Raw genomic sequence first — 21,134 nt, forward strand, 5'->3', positions numbered from 1 at the left:
TACGTCATATTTTGTTGTAAATAATTATAACCAAATTTCAAATGCATAATGTAACAATACATGTATAAGTGTTGTATTAACTGTGGTTACAGTTATTCATGAAATTGTGCAATGCATTGTAAGGCACATTACATAATTTTTTATAACTACTTTTACAACGCATTATACATAAAGGCTTTAAGTTTTACCAATTTTATTAATAAATATTATGAATAAAATGAAAAAAAAGTACTGTGTTATTAGTTTATGCTGTGGTCGAGAAACAAAAATGATTCTGGTACTACTGAAATTTTGGTGAACTAATTTGCAGTATGACCTCACCCTGTTTGCACAGCGAAACCTCATCAGCCTTGTCCGTCTTGCCTTCGCTCTCGTCCGGAATCTTGCTGGTGATGGGGCTGGACACATAGAGTTTGTTGATATCCAGCGTGGTCTTGCTGAAAGGGGACATTGAGGAATACATGCTTGCATAGCCATTGGAGGAACAGCTAAGGGCAGCCAGGTCCAGAGCCTTCCCACCAGTGATGATGGGGATATTGAGGGACAGTTTGCGGCGGCGGTTCGGGGACGAGGTCTTGGTGATGGCCAGCGGGGGTGGGGAGGAGAACTTGCGGCTTGCACGGGGCGACTTCGGTGGCTCTCCATAGAGGAGCTTATTGTTCTGGCTGCTCGCGAAAAACAGCTCCAGGGATCTATGTGTTGAAAAGGAGGGTTGATTTAATTTGTGTAATTGAAAATTCATTTGTAAGTCACTTTGGCTAAAAGCGTCTGCTAAATGACTAAATGTAAATGATTTAATGACCATGTTGTCTTGAATTAAACCTCTTGAGGCTGTCAAATATGGACATGCATATATCTATCTATCTATATAAATATATATATAAGTGAAGTGAGTGAAGTGAAGTGAAGTGAAGTGACATTCAGCCAAGTATGGTGACCCATACTCAGAATTTGTGCTCTGCATTTAACCCATCCGAAATGCACACACACAGAGCAGTGAACACACACACACACACTGTGAGCACACACCCGGAGCAGTGGGCAGCCATTTATGCTGCGGCGCCCGGGGAGCAGTTGGGGGTTCAATGCCTTGCTCAAGGGCACCTAAGTCGTGGTATTGAAGGTGGAGAGAGAACTGTACATGCACTCCCCCCACCCACAATTCCTGCCGGCCCGGGACTCGAACCCACAACCTTTCGATTGGGAGTCTGACTCTCTAACCATTAGGCCACGACTTCCCTTCAAAAAGTACAGGTGCTGGTCATATAATTAGAATATCATCAAAACGTTGATTTATTTCACTAATTCAAAAAGTGAAACTTGTATATTATATTCATTCATTACACACAGACTGATATATTTCAAATGTTTATTTCTTTTAATTTTGATGATTATAACTGACAACTAAGGAAAATCCCAAATTCAGTATCTCAGAAAATTAGAATATTACTTCAGACCAATACAAAGAAAGGATTTTTAGAAATCTTGGCCAACTAAAAAGTTTAAAAATTAAAAGTATGAGCATGTACAGCACTCAATAATTACTGCAGCATGCCATGGAGTCGATCAGTCTGTGGCACTGCTCAGGTGTTATGAGAGCCCAGGTTGCTCTGATAGTGGCCTTGGGTCTGGCATATTGCATTTTCCTCTTTACAATACCCCATAGATTTTCTCAGGCAAGTTTGTTGGCCAATTAAGAACAGGGATACCATGGTCCTTAAACCATGTACTGGTAGCTTTGGCACTGTGTGCAGGTGCCAAGTCCTGTTGGAAAATTTAATCTGCATCTCCATAAAGTTGGTCAGCAGCAGGAAGCATGAAGTGCTCTAAAACTTCCTGGTATACAGCTGAGTTGACCTTGGACCTCAGAAAACACAGTGGACCAACACCAGCAGATGACATGGCACCACAAACCATCACTGACTGTAAAAACTTTACACTAGACCTCAAGCAACGTGGATTGTGTGCCTCTCCTCTCTTCCTCCAGACTCTGGGACCCTGATATCCAAAGGAAATGTAAAATTTACTTCATCAGACAACATAACTTTGGACCACTCAGCAGCAGTCCAGTCCTTTTTGAATTGAGATGCTTCTGATGCTGTCTGTTGTTCAAGAGTGGCTTGACACAAGGAATCCGACAGCTGAAACCCATGTCTTGCATATGTCTGTGCGTAGTGGTTCTTGAAGCACTGACTCCAGCTGCAGTCCACTCTTTGTGAATCTCCCCCACAGTTTTGAATGGGTTTTGTTTCACAATCTTCTCCAGGGTGCGGTTATCCCTATTGCTTGTACACTTTTTTTCTACCACATCTTTTCCTTCCCTTCGCCTCTCTATTAATGTGTTTGGACACAGAGCTCTGTGAACAGCCAGCCTCTTTTGCAATGACCTTTTGTGTCTTGCCCTCCTTGTGCAAGGTGTCAACTGTCATCTTTTGGACAACTGTCAAGTCAGCAGTCTTCCCCATGATAGTGTAGCCTACAGAACTAGACTGAGAGACCATTTAAAGGCTTTGCAGGTGTTTTGAGTTAATTAGCCAATTAGAGTGTGGCACCAGGTGTCTTCAATATTGAACCTTTTCACAATATTCAAATTTTCTGAGATACTGAATTTGGTATTTTCCTTAGTTGTCAGTTATAAACATCAAAATTAAAAGAAATAAACATTTGTAATATATCAGTCTGTGTGTAATGAATGAATATAACATACAAGTTTCACTTTTTGAATGGAATTAGTGAAATAGATAATTTTTTTTGATGATATTCTAACTATATGACCAGCACCTGTATTTAAGAATGTAATACTTGTATTTGGCAAGGATGCATTAAATTAATCAAATGTGACAACACCAAATTAGCTTTTAAGAATGATTTCTGAAGGATCATGTGACACTGCAGACTACAGCTGCTGAGAATTCAGCTTTGCCATCACAGCAAATCATTACATTTTAACATAAATTAAAATAAAAAAAGTTATTTTAAAATGTAAAAATTGTTCACATTATTACTTTTTATCAAATAAATGCAACCTGACTGAGCTTAAGATACTTGTTAGCGAGCATAAGAGATCTTATGGACCCCAAACTTTTGAATGGCACTGCAAATTTTTTTCAATGTTTTTCAATACTTTTTGTCATTCCAGCTTAATATCTAGACGACAAGATAAGGAAGCCATTCAAATGATTTCGCTGAAATAAAATAATAAAATAAAAATATAAAATCACAAAAAAGTAAAATATTTTTGAAGAATAGATTTAAAAACTATCAAACCACCATCGGTTTATTACTAGCCTACAAAAAGAAAACAGTTACATCTTTGCCTCTCATTGCAGCTCATGATTTAGCCCATAATTGCTTCCCAATGCTGTGCGGTGTGTTCAGGGTATATGCGCTGACAGAGAGAAGCATCTCTGTGGAGCATAAACAGCCTACTCTTCACATCTCTCTATAAGACTGGAGAGCCTTGAAGAGAAGCTTTCCCACACATCGAGCCACCCCTACACGTCATGCCTGCACAGAAATAGCCCCTCTTATGACAGTCTGGGTGACCGTTGGAGCTGAGGCAGGGCAGCTGAGCGGGGGTGGTCTGGGGAGGCATCACCGCCGTGCAGTCTGCCCAGGGGAGAGTGGGTGCTACAGGCTGTGGGTGTGTAGGAGGTCCCCGGATCTTACCGATTTGCCTGGATCTCCGTCTCCGGAGCCAACCGGAGGAGGAGACGCAGAAAGCAAGACATGCGAGAGAGAGAGAGAGAGAGAGAGAGAGAGAGAGAGGCTGCTCTGGCTGCAATACGTGCACACTAAATATTTCATCTCGCAGATGCGGCACGGGCGGAGGGTGGGGTCCTGCAGTAGAGTGGCCGGTTGCTAAGGTGATGGCGACAGAGTCCCGCTGAGATGCTTCAGTCAGGCAGGCACGCAGGCGATGAAGCAGGGCCCAATTACTGCTGTTTCCAGCAGAACACACACATACATAGAGCAGGGTGACACGCATTAGTGTGACCTCTCGCAAGCCTTTAGCAACTCCAGCACATCTCACTCCCTTCCCCTTTGGCTTTCTCTCTATTTCGCTCTTTTTCTCTCCTTTTATCCCGTACGCACGCAGACGCTCGCTTGTTCTCACTATAGGGTGACAAACAGTGGTGTGACCTCTCTCCTATCACACTGAATCGCTTTTTCTGCTTATTCTCTCTCACACGAGAACACAACTCTAGCAAAGCAAAGACCTGCTGCTAATGAAGAGCTGCTTGTGCATTTCTAAATGTGTGCCAAGTCCATCAAACGGCATAAAAAAAAGCTGAGAATTAGAGATGGATCATGATTGGTCTTCCAACAACCAACTAAACAGGTTGACTACTTTAAAAAAAAAAAAAAACTTTTTTATATTTACAATACATTCAAAAGTTTGGGTTTAAGGGGATTTTTATTTTTTTCTTCTGGAAATGAATAATTAATTCAATTTAATTGATCAAGAGTGACAGTAAATACGTTAAAAAAATTTTAAACTTTCTATTCAGCAAAGAATCTTGATTAAATGCATCATGGTTTCTGCAAAAATATTGAGCAGCACAACTGTTATTAGTTGTGATATTAAGAAATATTTCTTGAGCAGCAAATCAGCATATTAGAATTATTTCTGAATGATGATATTACACTAAAGACAGTAAAAATTACAGCTGCTGAAAATTCAGTTTTGCCATCACAGGAATAAACTGGATTTTAAAAATGTATTATAGAAAACTAAATTGTAAATAAATGTTATTATATACACTGCTGTTCAAAAGTTTGGCTTCAGCAAGATTTTTGATGTTTTTTAAAGCCTGCATTTATTTGATCAAAGATAGAGAAAAAAACTGTAATATTGTGAAATATTATCACAATGTTAAAATAACAGTTTTCTATTGTATTACACTTTTATACAATTTGTTCCTGTTATCTAAAGCTGAACTTTCATCAGTCATTACTCCAGTCTTCATTGTCACATGATTATTCAGAAATTATTTTGATTTATTATCAATATGCTGATATATTAAAAAAACTGTTGAAAACAGTTGTGCTGCTTATATATATATTTATTTATTTATTTTTGGAACCTGACTTTTGAACGGCAGTGTATTATTTTTCTTTTATATACTATTTCAAAAGAGAGCAACTTTAAGAAGTTGAGAAGTCATACTTTTAAAACCTGCATTTCATTTCATTCTTGCTCTCTTCAGCTGTTTTTGAGCAGAAACATGTCATAAATATTAGCTAAACATAATCCAAAATCAGCCTTGTCATGATTTCCTTAAGACTGATTAATCAACTACCAAACGCCCTGCTGCTTTAGTCAGTCGGCTTTATTCTACCATTATTATAAGTATCAAGTTATTTCACACTGCAGACTGTGCTGAATAAAACACTGTTGCTAAACACTGCTATGTACACAAGAGCCGTCATCTCTATGCATCCCATGTGATCTCATCTTCTGTATGCCAAAAAAACATCTATGTGTCTCACCGGGCTGGTATGGCGCTGATAGGCTTCTTGTATATGGTGATGAGTTTGTCAAGGACTACGTCTGCGCTGGTGAACACACGGTAGGAGTGCAGGAAGGTGTTGAGGAAGTCGATGGAGAGGAAGCGCAGGTCGGTCAACCTCTCCAGCAGGCGTTCCACGCTGGCGTAGCGGATCTGCAACACCTTGCAGGAGTTCATCATCTTACTGAAGCGGATATCCACGTCATCACAGTACAAACTGGCATCAGACCTACACATGTGACAGATTTTTTGACGTGATTTGCACATTTACAAAAACATAGTGACTTCCAGTGTCAGAAGAAGTGCTTACTTGATCATCTGGGGCACAGTGACCTTAGAGTTCTCCTCAAAGGCGTTCATCATCAGCCCATTACAACGAATATTATCTATGCACTGTAGTAAAGAGAGAAAGATAGGGGAAAAATAGCGTGAGATCAATATTTGAATTATAGGGCGCAAGTAAAAGGCAAAGGTCTTGCCCAGAGCTGTGTGGATCACTCAGTGTTATCTGATGCGAGCAGACGTGCCTGGCTGATGTCACTGGTCCAGGCTGACTTCTCTTGCCGTGAGGAGGCCACCAGGATGATGGTGAAGGACTGGCTCTCTTTGGGCTCCACCACAATCTTAAAATCCAGGTGCTCCATGTCCTGACCGCTCTTGTCTGACTTGGCTGAAGAGAAAAAAAGAAAACGTAGTGATCCTCTGGAATAAATCTAGGGGAGGTCTGTTGTGATTAGATTTGTGGTTGGATCTACTTCCATAACATGTCAATATCAGTGCGGGTAAGTACATAGGCCTCTTATCAGAGTCAAAATATGAGCCTTCTTCTGTTATTGCAGATATTTTAGGATATGTTTAAGATTAAATCAAGAGTTTTGATACGTACACTCGTCATCTGTGCCTTCTGGTTCCTCTATCAGTGTGCAGTCAATGAGCGACACCACTCCATTCTGCCATCGGGAGACAAGCAACGGTCAGACATGCTCTGAGAATCTATCAAATAATCAATAGCAGGTGTACTAAAACAGTGATTACGTCGACGATCTCCTTCTTGAATTTCCCAACAGACCAAGATAAATTAAAAGAAAAAAGTAAAAAATATTATGAAAAAGTTGAGATAATACCAATTTTTAAGATAATACGCTGATCAAAACATGATTAATATTGTTGTTGTTATTTAATTAATTGATTAATTAGATAATTCTATTCTATTCCATTCTATTATTTCCAATAAACAATGCATATTTAGCATTATTAATTATTATCATTATTATTATTGTTGTCTATTCATTTCAGTTTATATTTATTTTTATTATATTTCCATGTGGGAAAGTGAATAAAAAAATCATATCATAAAATCATATAAAAGTTACTTAATCTCAAAACTACTTTTAAAAAGGTAATAATTTGTTGGCCATTCATTAAAAACAATTATTAATACAAATTAATTTAATGGCAATGTCTATTTTCACAAGTTCATTAAAAAGCTAACAAATCTATGAAAAGTTCCTTCATCTCCTAAGAATGAATGAAAACAAAAGAATGAAAAATATGTGCTGAAACAGCTTTAAAACTGTCCTTCCATATATATCTTCTTCATACCACCCCAGTCAAGTATGTACTTTTTTTAAAGACCGTGTAGCGTAGTGCGTGAGGCTTCACCTTGGTGAGGTGTAGTTTTCCTCCCGAGCCTCTATTGCAGATGATCAGATGTTTGGAGAAGAGGAAACACTGCCTCTCTCCCTCCTTCTTCAGAGACAGAGAGCCCAGTCGGCCGCGGGTGATCTTGCCCTTCTCACTCATGGGCACTTGTATCAGAGATCCTGAAAAACATGCATGGAGGCAAAGGATGCATTATCCCTGCAGGTAAAACTGGGAAACGCAGAGCAGACAAATACTATGCCAGCACATGGGGAAATACTGGATTGACATATGTTCTTATCAGACTCTTATCAGTTTCCTTGTGCCTTCGTATCCAGCAGTGCATCAGAGAAATTTCCGATCTCAGGCTCAACACCAGGTTTGACTGGTAAAAATGTGATTACACTTGGAAATGAAAGAGTTGGTCTGGTCTTTGAACACACTGTGCTCTACAGAGACTAGCAGGATTAGGGTGCCCAATCCTTTGAGTTAACACTCTGCTTTGTGCTGGCAGGGAAAAGAGGGCAGCCCAGAAAAGCCTTGGAGTGGGAAGGGGAGAAGAAGGAGGTGGGGGACTTGACAATAAGAGGTGACAAGAGTGACAGTTTGCAGAAAAGAACAGAAGGAAAGGAGAATCCAAATGTCTTCTTATCAGGGATCTGTGGCTCCTTTCAGCAGAGCACTCAGGAGGATTTGTTTCTGTCTGTGTGTGTATGTGTGTGTGTGTGTGTTGGGAGTTCACCTTGTCTGACAAAGGTCTGGCTGGTGTCTAGGAGAATCTCACAGCCCTCCACGATCATCCGCTCGATAGCAAGGTTCTTCCTAATGTTCTCCGTCTCGCTAACCTCATCGTGCATGATTCTGTGGAGGTACTTAATTTTAGCACTCACAGATGTTATTTTTGCCATAAACTGATTTTTTAAATTTTTTTTATTGATATTACTCTTAACAGAAAAAACTAAATGGAAAATAAATTATCTGAAATACTGAACAAAAGTGAAAACTTTTAGTTTTCAATTGATTTGCTTTGATGATCTGGTTTCAGGAATGAATTACAGCATCATTCAGCTTCTTTTTATGAATATGGCCCCATAACCTGTGAGTAGTAAGAAATGATGTAGCAATGTTGACACATGGTCATGGATGGGTGTGCTGGAGACACATTTTGATGTACCTGGAAAGCTCTTCCAGCTTTGACTTGGCGTAATCCAAGCTGTTTCTCTCCACATGCTCATGCGGAGTATGTGCTAACAGCTCATGCAGGGTCAGTATGTAACGAGGAATCTGCCAGACAAGAAGCACATGTCATAATGTTAGACAGGAGGGTAGTTTTCGATGTTTTTTTTCTGCAACAAACACACTCATCATATCCACACTTAGTCATGTACATGCATGGAAATCCAAACACAACTTTTCTAACAGTATGCACTGTATTCTTGTAGAGGAAGCTAAGAGGGGAGCGCTATCACTCATCAGCACATTTATTACCAATGCTGCAAAGCCCAAAGTAGACCTTGCTAGACTAGATCCAATTGAAACTGCTTACTCTACAAGAAAAAAAACATTATGGACCAGAATACGCTACAAAAATCCTACTTTAAAAGACTAAAAAAGAACACGAGGACCTGCCACGTGCCACTAGCCAGCTTGTGATTCATAGCATGGTAATGAATGAAAGATTATGGTCACCTGGAACATGGGGTAAGTGAGGAACGTCTCCAGTGTGCGCTCCTCACAGTCAGGCTTGGCTTCATACTGTTTCAGCAGCTTGTCGAAGTCGCGGTTCTGCTTGCAGTGGGCCAAGATCTGCAAACTGTACTGGTGGTTACGTACAAACTCCTGGTAAATGTTCAGCATGGGCAACAGGATATCAAATAGGTCAGCTGAAGGACAGGATGGAAGATCAGAGTCAGTGTGAATGGGCCTCAGATCTGTGGCAACTTTTGAAAAAAAGCTAACGTGCAATTTGAGGAGTCTACAGAATGTTCTTTGCTGTTGGTTGCCAAATGCTCTGGCAGTGCACTCACCCAAGACTAATGTTGGCCAGCTTGCTATTCGAGCTTTCAACCCTTGGTAGAATATCTGATGCAGAAACATTATGGTTTCGCTGCAGAAACAAACAGCATGTGTAAACAACAACAACAACAACAACAACGCAATTATTCCTGTAAATTATTAGACGTTTTTTGCAATGTTTTACTCTATGCTCACCAGTAAAAACAGTTATACTGTGAAATATTATTAGAATTTAAAATAACTATTTTCTATTTTTATATATTTTAAAATTAGTCCAGTCTTCAGTGTCACATGACTAGTGTTGGTGAATAACTAGTTACGTTACAGAATTTAATTACAAAATAAATGTAACTGTAATCTGTGAAAACAAGTGTAATTACGTTACAGTTACTTATGAAAATGTTAAATATTACAAAGGGGGTGACATCTGAATATTTTCACACACATCATACTGTATAAATTTGAGACTTCTTTCCAAAATTGCATTGACTGCTTTAAAATATGAGACATCAATGTTTCAAAGGTTTAGGACACATCGTAATAATCGTTTTATTTCCTATTTAGTTTTATGCAAATGTGTGTAAATGATTAAGTATTTTGTAAGTCTGACAGTAATCAGTGTTGACTCTTACTGTAAGGTTAACCCTGCCTTCTTTAAATGTTTAAAAATGATTAACAGTTGAAAACATTCCTTAGAAATTTAGAAAAGTAGTCAAAAAATAATCAAATGTAATCAGTTACATTACTTGAATGAAGTAACTGAAATATTTATTCTACTTATTACATTTTAAATAGGGTAACTTGTAAAATGTAACCATTTCCAAAGTAACCTTTCCAACACTGAACATGATCCTTCAGGAATCATTCTAATATGCTAAATTAGAATTTTTAGGATTTACAAATCCGATTCCAAAAAAGTTGGGACAGTGTACAAATTGTGAGTAAAAAAGGAATGGAATAATTTTCAAATCTCATAAACTTATATTTTATTCACAATAGAATATAGATAACAAATGTTGAAAGTGAGACAGTTTGAAATGCCATGCCAAATATTGGCTCATTTTGGATTTCATGAGAGCTACACATTCCAAAAAAGCTGGGACAGGTAGCAATAAGAGGCCGGAAAAGTTAAATGTACATATAAGGAACAGCTGGAGGACCAATTTGCAACTTATTAGGTCAATTGGCAACATGATTGGGTATAATAAGAGACTCTCAGAGTGGCAGTGTCTCTCAGAAGTCAAGATGGGCAGAGGATCACCAATTCCCCCAATGCTGTGGCGAAAAATAGTGGAGCAATATCAGAAAGGAGTTTCTCAGAGAAAAATTGCAAAGAGTTTGAAGTTATCATCATCTACAGTGCATAATATCATCGAAAGATTCAGAGAATCTGGTGTGCATAAGGGTCAAGGCTGGGAAACCATACTGGATGCCTGTGATCTTCGGGGCCTTAGATGGCACTGCATCACATACAGGAATGCTACAGTAATGGAAATCACAACATGGGCTCAGGAATACTTCCAGAAAACATTGTTGGTGAACACTCTATAGGTGAAAAAAGAAGCCATATCTAAACATGATCCAGAAGCCCAGGCGTTGTCTCTGGGCCGAGGCTTATTTAAAATGGACTGTGGCAAAATGTAAAAACTGTTCTGTGGTCAGACGAATCAAAATTTTAAGTTCTTTTTGGAAAACTGAGACGCCATGTCATCCAGACTAAAGAGGACAAGGACAAAGTTGTTATCAGCACTCAGTTCAGAAGCCTGCATCTCTGATGGTATGGGGTTGCATGAGTGTGTGTGGCATGGGCAGCTTACACATCTGGAAAGGCACCATCAATGCAAGGTATATCCAAGTTCTAGAACAACATATGCTCCCATCCAGATGTTGTCTCTTTCAGAGAAGACCTTGCATTTTCCAACATGACAATGCCAGACCACATACTGCATCAATTACAACATCATGGCTGCTTAGAAGAAGGATCCGGGTACTGAAATGGCCAGCCTGCAGTCCAGATCTTTCACCCAAAGAAAACATTTGGCACATCATAAAGAGGAAGATGCGACAAAGAAGACCTAAGACAGTTGAGCAACTAGAAGCCTGTGTTAGACAAGAATGGGACAACATTCCTATTCCTAAACTTAAGCAACTTGTCTCCTCAGTCCCCAGATGTTTGCAGACTGTTATAAAAAGAAGAGGGGATGCCTCACAGTGGTAAACATGGCCTTGTCCTAATTTTTTTGAGATGTGTTGATGCCATGAAATTTAAAATCAACATATTTTTACCTTAAAATGATACATTTTCTCAGTTTAAACATTTGATATGTCATCTATGTTGTATTCTGAATAAAATATTGACATTTGAAACTTCCACATCATTGCATTCTATTTTTATTCACAATTTGCACAGTGTCCCAACTTTTTTGCAATCGGGTTTGTAGAATTTCAGGATTCTTTAATGGATAGAAAGAAAAGAAAAAAAAAATAGAAAAATGTCTTTACTGAGAGTTTAATCTGTCCTTAGCTTAATTTCTTAAAATCTTATTGACTCCAAACTTATGTACAATAGCCTCAGATGTTTCTCTCTAAAAATAAACATAAATGAGGCAGTTGTTGGTAAAGCATGAGCACAGAGCCATACAATTAATGTGGATCACCAAAGCTCATATAACTTGATCTTGGAAGAATTGGAATTTGCTTTAGAGTATGATATTTGACAAATCTGAGCACAGTGTGACATTCCCACAATCTCTTCTACTTCACCGGAGAAAACACATGAAAAAACATATGTGAAGCAGGAGACATCTAATCTCACTACTGTTGAGGAGAAATAGTTGAGACTTGAAAGTGAACTCATTTGAAATGTTTCTCCTGCTAAGCATGCAGATTATTTCTAGCTGAAACTGGTGCTTACCTGTTGAGGAATATGCTACTGACATCATCATGAGTTATGGGCGGTTTCTTGGAACTGGCAGCCATGCGAAGCGGTCTCAAGAAGTTGTTGACAAGGATGTGGAGCTGTTGGACATATTCAGCCTCTGCTTCCAACATGCTAAAGACGACTTGATTCCTCTTCCTCATGCTCTCTGCATGTGGCGAACGGATGTAGTCTTGAATGATGGTCTTCCACTTTCGCCGACACATCCAGCCCCTCAGGAAGCTTTGCACCTGGAGCAGCAGCATTAACAAACTCATCAAAAAAAAAAACTTAACCAATCATGAAACATAACACACTTGCTCTGTTCCAAAACCAAGCTGCATTTCAAGTAATCATAGCTTTTTTCAGCGAGCAAATTATTTTGAAAACATAGAAAATATATATATTTTTTAGCATTGCAATGAGATACAGTAGGTGTGTGTAATATGTAATATAGTGTATATATAGTCACTTATGATGTTCAATGAGATTCACTAGGTTTTGGACTAGAGCTGTGTGATTCAAAGCCAAAGTCTTACTTTCTTGATTTTCTTGATTTCTGAATCATCATCACTAGGTGCAGTGGTGGGATTCGACTGAATCTTCTCATTGTCTTTGAGCATTGCAGCGATCTGCAACAAAATAGCGAAAAAACTGTCAGAGTCAACACTTCCTTTGCAAAAAAAGTTCCTTCCCTCACTACTTCCCAGCATGCTGACAAAGTGATTGAGTCAGGTCAAATCAGTGCCAGCACAGTGTGGCATAAACACTCGCCCTATCAAAGCTCTCAGATGCCTCTTGGGTGATGACGCTTAGGGTGCACAAATTTTCAAATTATTATATGGCCCCACAATTTGAAAGGGAAACGTTGAGGACACAAAAGAGATAGGAGCTGGCCAGCACAGTCTGAAGGTGAGTGCTCCATTTATTGGACGCGGACTGAAAGAGTTTATTATGCTGTGGACCAAGGATACGACGCACACAATACATCTGGGTTCATGCATATTCAGCACACCATTTCATACAGCCAGCTCCATTTGCACTTTAAAGTAAAATTACTATTTGATCTGGCTGATGAAGAATACAGCAGGGATCATAGTTCTCCTGAAGAGCCGTTTTTTATAAGCAGAGATGCAAAGTGAAGTGCAAAGTAGTCTGGAGAAAGCTCTTGAAAACCAAATGCTTCTCACACCACTTTTCATTCTATCTACAATTTTCCTTTTCAGAAAAGAAATGAGCATGTAATATGGGTCACGATGATTGACTAGTCATCCATCAACAGACTAGTAGATAATAGAGGCAGACTAGTTTTTTGTTGTTGTTGTTGTTGTTTGTTTATGCTGTAATATTAATTTTATTAGATAATTTAAAATGATATATTAGGACAAGCTAACAATCTATGTAACAAGAAAAAGGAAAATAAAGCAAACTAATAACACTGATGTTCTTGTGTTTTTTTAAAAAAATATATAATTAGAGCTAGAAAAAATCTAGTATTGAAAAATTATAGAATTCTGGATAAAGTGGAAGGTTTTAAATAGATTTGGAATTTTGGTGGAAAGTTTTGTACTGTCATTGGAGAAAGTTTTACTTTTTCAGAAAAAAATGTGTAATGTGTGTTAAAATACATTAAAACATATCATTATATTTTATTTAAATAGTTTTGGTTTTTCTTTGCCATCAGTAATATACATTAGGGTGTTTTATTTTGCATTTATGTTATTCAGCGGTGCTATTCATATTTATTGTATAATTAATTGTGTTTTGTCTTTTGTGTATATTTGCTTTTGCATAAGTACTGGCCATGTTTTTTTTTATACAGGCCATTTACAATGAACTCTGATTCATCACATGTGTTTTTATTTAGCCACCTGTATTATTATAGTTATATTATGGTTATCAGTATATTTTGAAGTAAAAAGCAGATTTTGACAGAAGTAGATTGGTATATTAATATATATATATATACATATATATATATATATATATATATATATATATATATATTTTTTTTTTTTTTTTTTTTTTTTTTTGCAGTGCTAAACCTTTATAATATATTCTGTATCAAAACATACAATTAATTTGTGTTATTTTGTTAAAAGTTAAAATGTATTTTAGTTTACGTTTTTTCCAATTATACTAGTTTTTCCTTTTTATTTTATTCCGTAATAATGCCAGTAATACAATAGTATAAATGTAATATATTTAAACTATATTTATTTTATACTAAGTATAGTTCAAATGTATTCACATCTGTACTGACATATGCCTCAAAACTTCTTTGAATAATAACATCATTCTTTAAATGGTATTTAAAGTGTACCTAAAGTATACTTTCAATAAACTTAAGCATTTCTTAAGTTGGACTTTAGCACTACTTATGAACAATTAAACTGCATTAAGCACAAACATTGTTGTTCCAATTTAGCATACTTTAAGTATACCAGTTTAGTATAATAAAAGCACAAAGTACTTTTATTAAGTAGGCCTAGATAAATATGTAAATGTATTTGTAGTATACTTAGAATTAAATAAATGTTTTTCAAATACATTTAGGTAGGCCTATGTATATTTGACTTTGTATATTTTCAATTCTGTTGTGCGAACACATCTGATGTAAACTATGTTTGAGTGAACCTGAAACCAACATTTTCATACCGGGATTTATTAAACAATTTGACTAGTTGTTCAAACAAAACATTGAAAATTTAGCTTTGCACTTATTTCCCAGACAACATTTTCACTTTTGAGAGGTAGAGGTATCATCTTGATATGCAGTATAACTGCAGATATATTTGACTGGATTTTGGCATGTTCACTATAGATAAACAATCCCTACTGCACTTTGAATTACAAATTTTACCTCTGATTTTAGACGTTCAATCTCAATCTCTCCATCTTCTATCTGTTGTCGAAGTTGCTTAGCAACTGTTTTCTCGGTCTCCACGATTTGGAGTAGATGGAGATACTTCTGCATGAGCGTTTCATGCTCGGTGGCCAGGTTTCTGTAGCTGCACACAGAACACACACACACACATATGAATACAAACACACACATACACATCCATCCAACAAAGGCATACAGGACACAAATACACACACTGTGTGAGTATGCACACACACACACTCTGCACAATGAGGAACATCACAGTATACTAAAAATAAAGCTCATTAGCAGAGAAGCAGTGTTAACACGTAACCCCATAAACACACACTTTATCAGAACAAACTGTGAATGCTCAAATTCAACAATTAAACAGAATTGTTGGAGCAGTGCTTATCTCAAAACAGCAAGCAAATCCAGACGCCTTCATATTTATGCACACAGATTTAGAACTGCTGCAGGGCATCCAGAGATAAACAACCAAAATAGTCCTCCAGTACAGACTGAGACCAGAACGGAGCACCATCCACCCTCGTCACAAACACAGACCTGCTCTACAGAACCACTTCCCCTTAAAAATAAACAAGACCTTCTGATTATGAAAGAATATCTTCTGAGTGTGTATTATTTAATACTTGCAAAACTAGAAACTAGAAAATAGAAATCTTTTTTGTGACGGGAAATGTCTTTATTGTCACTTTTGATGAAATTAACATGCTTGTTAAATAAAAACATTATATTCTTTACAAAAAACAAAACAAAAAACAAAGCAAAACATTGAACAGTAGTGTATAGTGTCTTAGTGGTGACGATAGAAATAAGTGATGTAAATTAATCAAAGAAGTGACAAAAGTCACTAATAATATGGATGTGTCTAGCAATTTCATAAAGAAGCTTTTTAAGTTCTACACTGCTAGTGCATCAAAATAAAGAGCAAATAATCAACCTTATTTGTCTTTTTAAAACTGACGCAAAAGATGATGGGAAATGCAGTTTTGTGATAAACTTTTTTTTCTTGTATTTTATCAACCTTTTGTGCTATTATATATAAAATGTTAATATTTAAAAACTAAATTGACAATCAAAATTATATCCTATTATGCTAATGCAATATGCTATTATTTGCTTCCACTATGATTCTCAGAACACAGAAAGTCTTGGTTCAAAGAAAATCCTGCATGGTTGTGTCAATTCATACAGCAAGACAAAAGAAGAAGAAGAAGAAAAAAAAAAAAAATATATATATATATATATATATATATATATATATATATATATATATATATATATATATATATATATATATATATATATATATATATATATATATATATATATATATATACGTATATATACAAATTTTCTTTTGTCTTCTTCATTTTATCCTACTAATCACAGTAATAAACCAACAAGTCAAAACTGTTATTTAATCTGATTATGTTTCATTGTTAATTTTAGTGCAACAATGCACAATTCTTGCACATTATAAAACAATTGAAAATTTTTGAAAAACAGTATATTGTAAATAAGGTTAACCTTTCATGCCTCAATCCATGAATGTGAATAGACTGAAAACATATCAAAATGCACATTTGTCCTTGACTGCATTACGGCTCTTTGTTATTAAAGGCACAACATGTTATGCTTTGTTCGTTAGTTCCCAACAGAGAATTCAATTTCGAAGTTCATTACTAAAAATAAACAAACAATATTCCCAATAGAACCTCTGCAGCATCCAAGACGGCTTAAACAAGCTTCAGGCTAATTATAGATAATGAGACATGGAATCTGTCCACTTCGCATATCCTCCTCTTTATTTATTTCCCCCCTTCACATTTAAGCTGTGTGAACGGATCAGAATATGGAGCATAAACTAAACCAGAGAATCCTGCCGTTATGAGAAAACATCTCTACAGGCAAGTTCTTGTCTAAATCAACTCAAAAAAAAAAAAAACATAGGAAAAAGGACTGAACTTACAGGAATTTTGTGTAAATGCACATACAGTAAATGTATATTTCTGCAAAAAACAGAGCATATGCATAACCAAAATAGGCTACAGTAGCAACAAACACAGAAATTTAATCCCTTTTCCTTCCAGTCCACTGGAATAGACAACAGTATATGTGATCTTTTCAAATTTCACTGAATTGTTTACTTACCTGGCATGTGATATTGCTGCCACCCATTCATCGCAGTCCTTAACATCTTCTGTACGAAGCTCCAGAGCCTTCTGATTCTCGTGGTTGAAGCTGACTGTGAAATAATACTGTAAAACAGACAGAATAATAAAAAAAAATGCACGTTAACTGCAATGCTACACCAAGAATCTCATTTTCTACACTTGTGGATGAAATATGAGTCTGTCAGAGTTTATCTTAATCACCAATAAATAAATAAATAAATATAAGAAAACAAAATACAGTGTTTAAGTATATGTCTGTTTTCTAATGTAATATATTTTAAAATGTAATTTATTCCTGTGATGGCAAAACTTTTTTAAGCATCATTACTCCAGAAGTCATTCTAATATGCTGATTTTGCACTCAATAAATATTTTTTATTATCAGTGTTTTTACTGAAACCGTGATACATTTTTATTCAGAATTTTTTTTATAAAATAATTTTTTTATATGTATTAGTTTATATTGTGATTATTACAGCTAATTGTATATTATCCTTTAATTGAGGTAATATATATATATATATATATATATGTATGTATAATAAAAAATCATAAATAAAAACCCTAGAGGGTCTCTCAATATCACTAAGAGGACCTGTGAATTTGAACTACATTTGGCTGAATTGTCCAAGAAACTGATGACAATTGGCACAAATGAATAAGAACCATGTATAAATAACAACAAGTCTTTGTGCAATGAACAACATTTTTGAATGTATCATTTTAAAGAATCTTCCAGCAAAAAGATCAGCAGTCCAGAATCTCAGATTGGTACAACATAAAATATGAAAATGAAAAACATTTGCATATTCTAAATGACACAGTACTCCATGCATAACGTCACCAAGAACACTAGAAATAAGGTAACAGAGTGATAGAGTAAGAACTACATGTATCCACCTCCTGACTTGATGACTGAGAGTGCATGAAGAGTTCAGAGAATACAGAAAGGATCTGCTGGGTCAGAGTGGATGTGCTAAGGGATACTTCGATGTGCCTGAGATAGCTCCAGTTCTCCAGGGGAATACCATAAAACATGTAAACTGGGAGCATGGCGCATTACATAACTGTATGCTACCTGTTACCTAGCAACTCCTCTGTGCACTAGTGGCTATAGCTCTATATGTGCTACCCGTTTCTCTCCATTTCAGAAAGCCAGGCCTTAGCACTGAGTCCCCAACAACCTCCATTTCTGCTGCACGGCAGACCTTCAAGACGCCTTAGTGATGCTAAATTACATCACAGTCATTTGTCTCATGCAATGGAGACTCACTGAAAGCATGAATGGTGCAAACGCACAGATCGCTATATGACATATTTGACTTATGTATTCTATAGTAAATTATTATTCAAATAAATAAAATAAAAGACTTTAAGCTTCTCAAAGTGTTGTTTCAACACATATGACCATACTTCAATCAATTCTTCAGATTTCGACAGATTTTTCCACACAGTCATAAAATGTGAAACATCCTAGAGGGTCTAGTGGTTCTGTTTAAAAACCCAAGTCACAAAATAACATGTAAGATCTGAACTGACTTCAAGTAACCATTTTAGCTAAGCTATATAAATACAGTATATCAGATTTCAGAGATCATACTGTATAAAACACCAAATTGTATTTGTCAGTGTCATCCAGTTTTCTTCTACAGTGGCATGAACAACAAAACCTCAACAAAGCTTCATCGTAATAACTTTACTGATCAACTTCACAACCTGTTGCCGTCTGCAACAAGCAAAACCTGGCTTTATTTGGATAGTTTTAAGCAGAATTTGATAAGAATTTGTCAAACATACTGTAAAATTTACTTAAAGGTAAATAAAAGAAATAGAATATATATATATATATATATATTAGAGATGTAACGATTACCGGTGTGACGATAAACCATGATAAAATTCCCAATGGTTAGATTTCGATTACCACATTTTGAACAACTTGCAATAAATAAATACTGTCCAGCATAAAGCACAATTTTCAGTAACAGTTTTACGTGTGCACAGTATGCAAAGTAGTTTCGTTTGGAGTGAAAACAGGGCGGAAAAGCTGGGGTGTTTTAAAAGAGTGCTAAGGGAATTATACAAATGAATATATGAATTAATTAATTATATGAATATAACTCTGAAGGTTCTCACTGTCTTCAGAAACGATTTGATGGCATTTTGTTTTCATCTTTGCTCCATGTAATTCCTAAAGCAGTGGTTCTCAATTCCAGTCCTCACGCCCCCTTGCTCTGCACATTTTGTTTGTTTCTCTTGTTGGCTTCAGACGTTTGTTCTATTTCGAACGCAAGTGCCCAGCGAAGTGGACACCAAAGGGTATTCCGCCATGATTCCAGTTCGAAGCGAACGTAAATGCTCCATTTAAAGTGAACTGAAGTGTGCGAGACATGAATTTAAATTTATTTACAGAGGTATATGATGTCACAATTGTCCGTGTGTGAAGATGTTACGCAGTGCGCAAATCCGTGAATGAATGTTCCGCAAGTGAAGAAAACTTCAACAGATTTCCCGTGCTCAGGGAGTAGGGAACAATTAATACTGTGTAAAGACTAGGGATGTAACGGTATGAACATTTCTTATCACGATTATAGTGACCAGAATTATCATGGTTATCAGTAGTATCACGGTATTGTAAAATGTGCTGGAGATGTTTAAAAAGTACCACACATAAAACACTTCACCAAGTTTTATATTTAAACATCAACAAACAACAAATAAAATGACTTTTGTTTGCAAAATCACTGGTCAAAATTCATAGCAGGCCATGAAAATTCAGTACATTTTTGGCCAGATGGAAGCTGCACACAAACTAATTGTAAAAATAAGTCTCAGTTAATCCACTCTCTGACAGAAGGTGGCGCTTATAGAAAAGCTGAAGTACAGCTGTTTCCTGTAACCTCCGTGGACAAAACAGCATTGTTATGAACCCTTTGAGTGGTACGGTCCCACATATGGGATTCTTATTTCCATGCCCCTGGGAGTATGGTCCCACATATGGGACTTAGAACTTTTGGTGATGTCTCATAACTGCCAAATTCAAACTGCGTTTTCGTGTATTGGCTGGTGCTGAGCAAGACAACTATGCAGTGTTCTTAACCACATAATGCATATTATAGGTTTCAGACATTTAAATACACATAATAACTATTAAAACTATACATTTAGAGTTTGAAAAATAAACACACATGTCTATGGAAGCAACAATAACAATCCATTCCAATTTAATTTGCAGATGTGTTTTATTCATATCAAATACACATGTTGTAAGTAACTATAAAGTTCACTCTATTCTTGACCCAGTTCACCGGCCACTAATTACTTGTATTTCAGGAGAAATTGATAAATTCACATACTTTAAATCTGACTAACAGGACTCTCTGAATGGCAGCGCGAACAAACATGGCGGCGGCCATTTCACATTACAGATCACGATCAAGATAATTTAGAAAGCATTTTTAAACTACCATATACACTCATTTACACATATTTGTGAATTGGAATAATTCAAATTGTTCATGACCTGGTATGCAAATTTGTGAATATTTTATATAAAAAGTAGGACCTGCTACTAGAGGACACACTACAAAAACAATAACAATCGCGTGGTTTGATGACGCTAAGAAGGAGGGTGGAATTATGGGATTTGTTGTCTTCTAACACAATAACTGGGCATTCATAGCAAACACGAGTTCAACGATTTGCGCGAGTAGATTACATACAAAGTCAATGTAAAGAAACGATCAGACTATGGATCAGACGCGTCCTCGCGCGGGTCTAGACACATGATGCCCCTCGTTTGGCGTGTATGCCCCACAATACTAATCTTGTAGATCATTATAATACAGCAGCATACGTTTTCTGTAAAGATAATCAAAACAACTCACCTGTCGAGTAAAACACAAGCGAGATCGGCAAAACGTGCAAGAAGTAAAAAAGGAACTGCTTGAAGCAAGCTAGTGGTTTGCTGGACGCTAGAC

General features: G+C 36.6%; 1 protein-coding gene across 1 annotated transcript in view; it reads right to left on the minus strand.

Moving 5' to 3' along the window:
• Window positions 1–21,134, minus strand: part of LOC132101426 (ras-specific guanine nucleotide-releasing factor 1-like) — a 44,895-nt gene that overhangs the window by 13,917 nt on the left and 9,844 nt on the right. The window contains exons 2-15 of the mRNA XM_059506381.1: window positions 17,132–17,238; window positions 14,951–15,098; window positions 12,627–12,719; window positions 12,085–12,338; window positions 9,182–9,261; window positions 8,844–9,037; window positions 8,329–8,438; window positions 7,897–8,015; window positions 7,176–7,336; window positions 6,400–6,463; window positions 6,041–6,183; window positions 5,824–5,906; window positions 5,494–5,742; window positions 322–692 (exon numbers count right to left, since the gene is read on the minus strand). Coding sequence (XP_059362364.1) covers window positions 322–692; window positions 5,494–5,742; window positions 5,824–5,906; window positions 6,041–6,183; window positions 6,400–6,463; window positions 7,176–7,336; window positions 7,897–8,015; window positions 8,329–8,438; window positions 8,844–9,037; window positions 9,182–9,261; window positions 12,085–12,338; window positions 12,627–12,719; window positions 14,951–15,098; window positions 17,132–17,238 — 2,176 coding nt within the window. The remainder of the gene's footprint in view (window positions 1–321; window positions 693–5,493; window positions 5,743–5,823; window positions 5,907–6,040; window positions 6,184–6,399; window positions 6,464–7,175; window positions 7,337–7,896; window positions 8,016–8,328; window positions 8,439–8,843; window positions 9,038–9,181; window positions 9,262–12,084; window positions 12,339–12,626; window positions 12,720–14,950; window positions 15,099–17,131; window positions 17,239–21,134) is intronic.

The sequence above is a fragment of the Carassius carassius genome, chromosome 23 (genome assembly GCF_963082965.1).
Source record: "Carassius carassius chromosome 23, fCarCar2.1, whole genome shotgun sequence".
NCBI classification, from domain to species: Eukaryota; Metazoa; Chordata; class Actinopteri; order Cypriniformes; family Cyprinidae; genus Carassius; species Carassius carassius.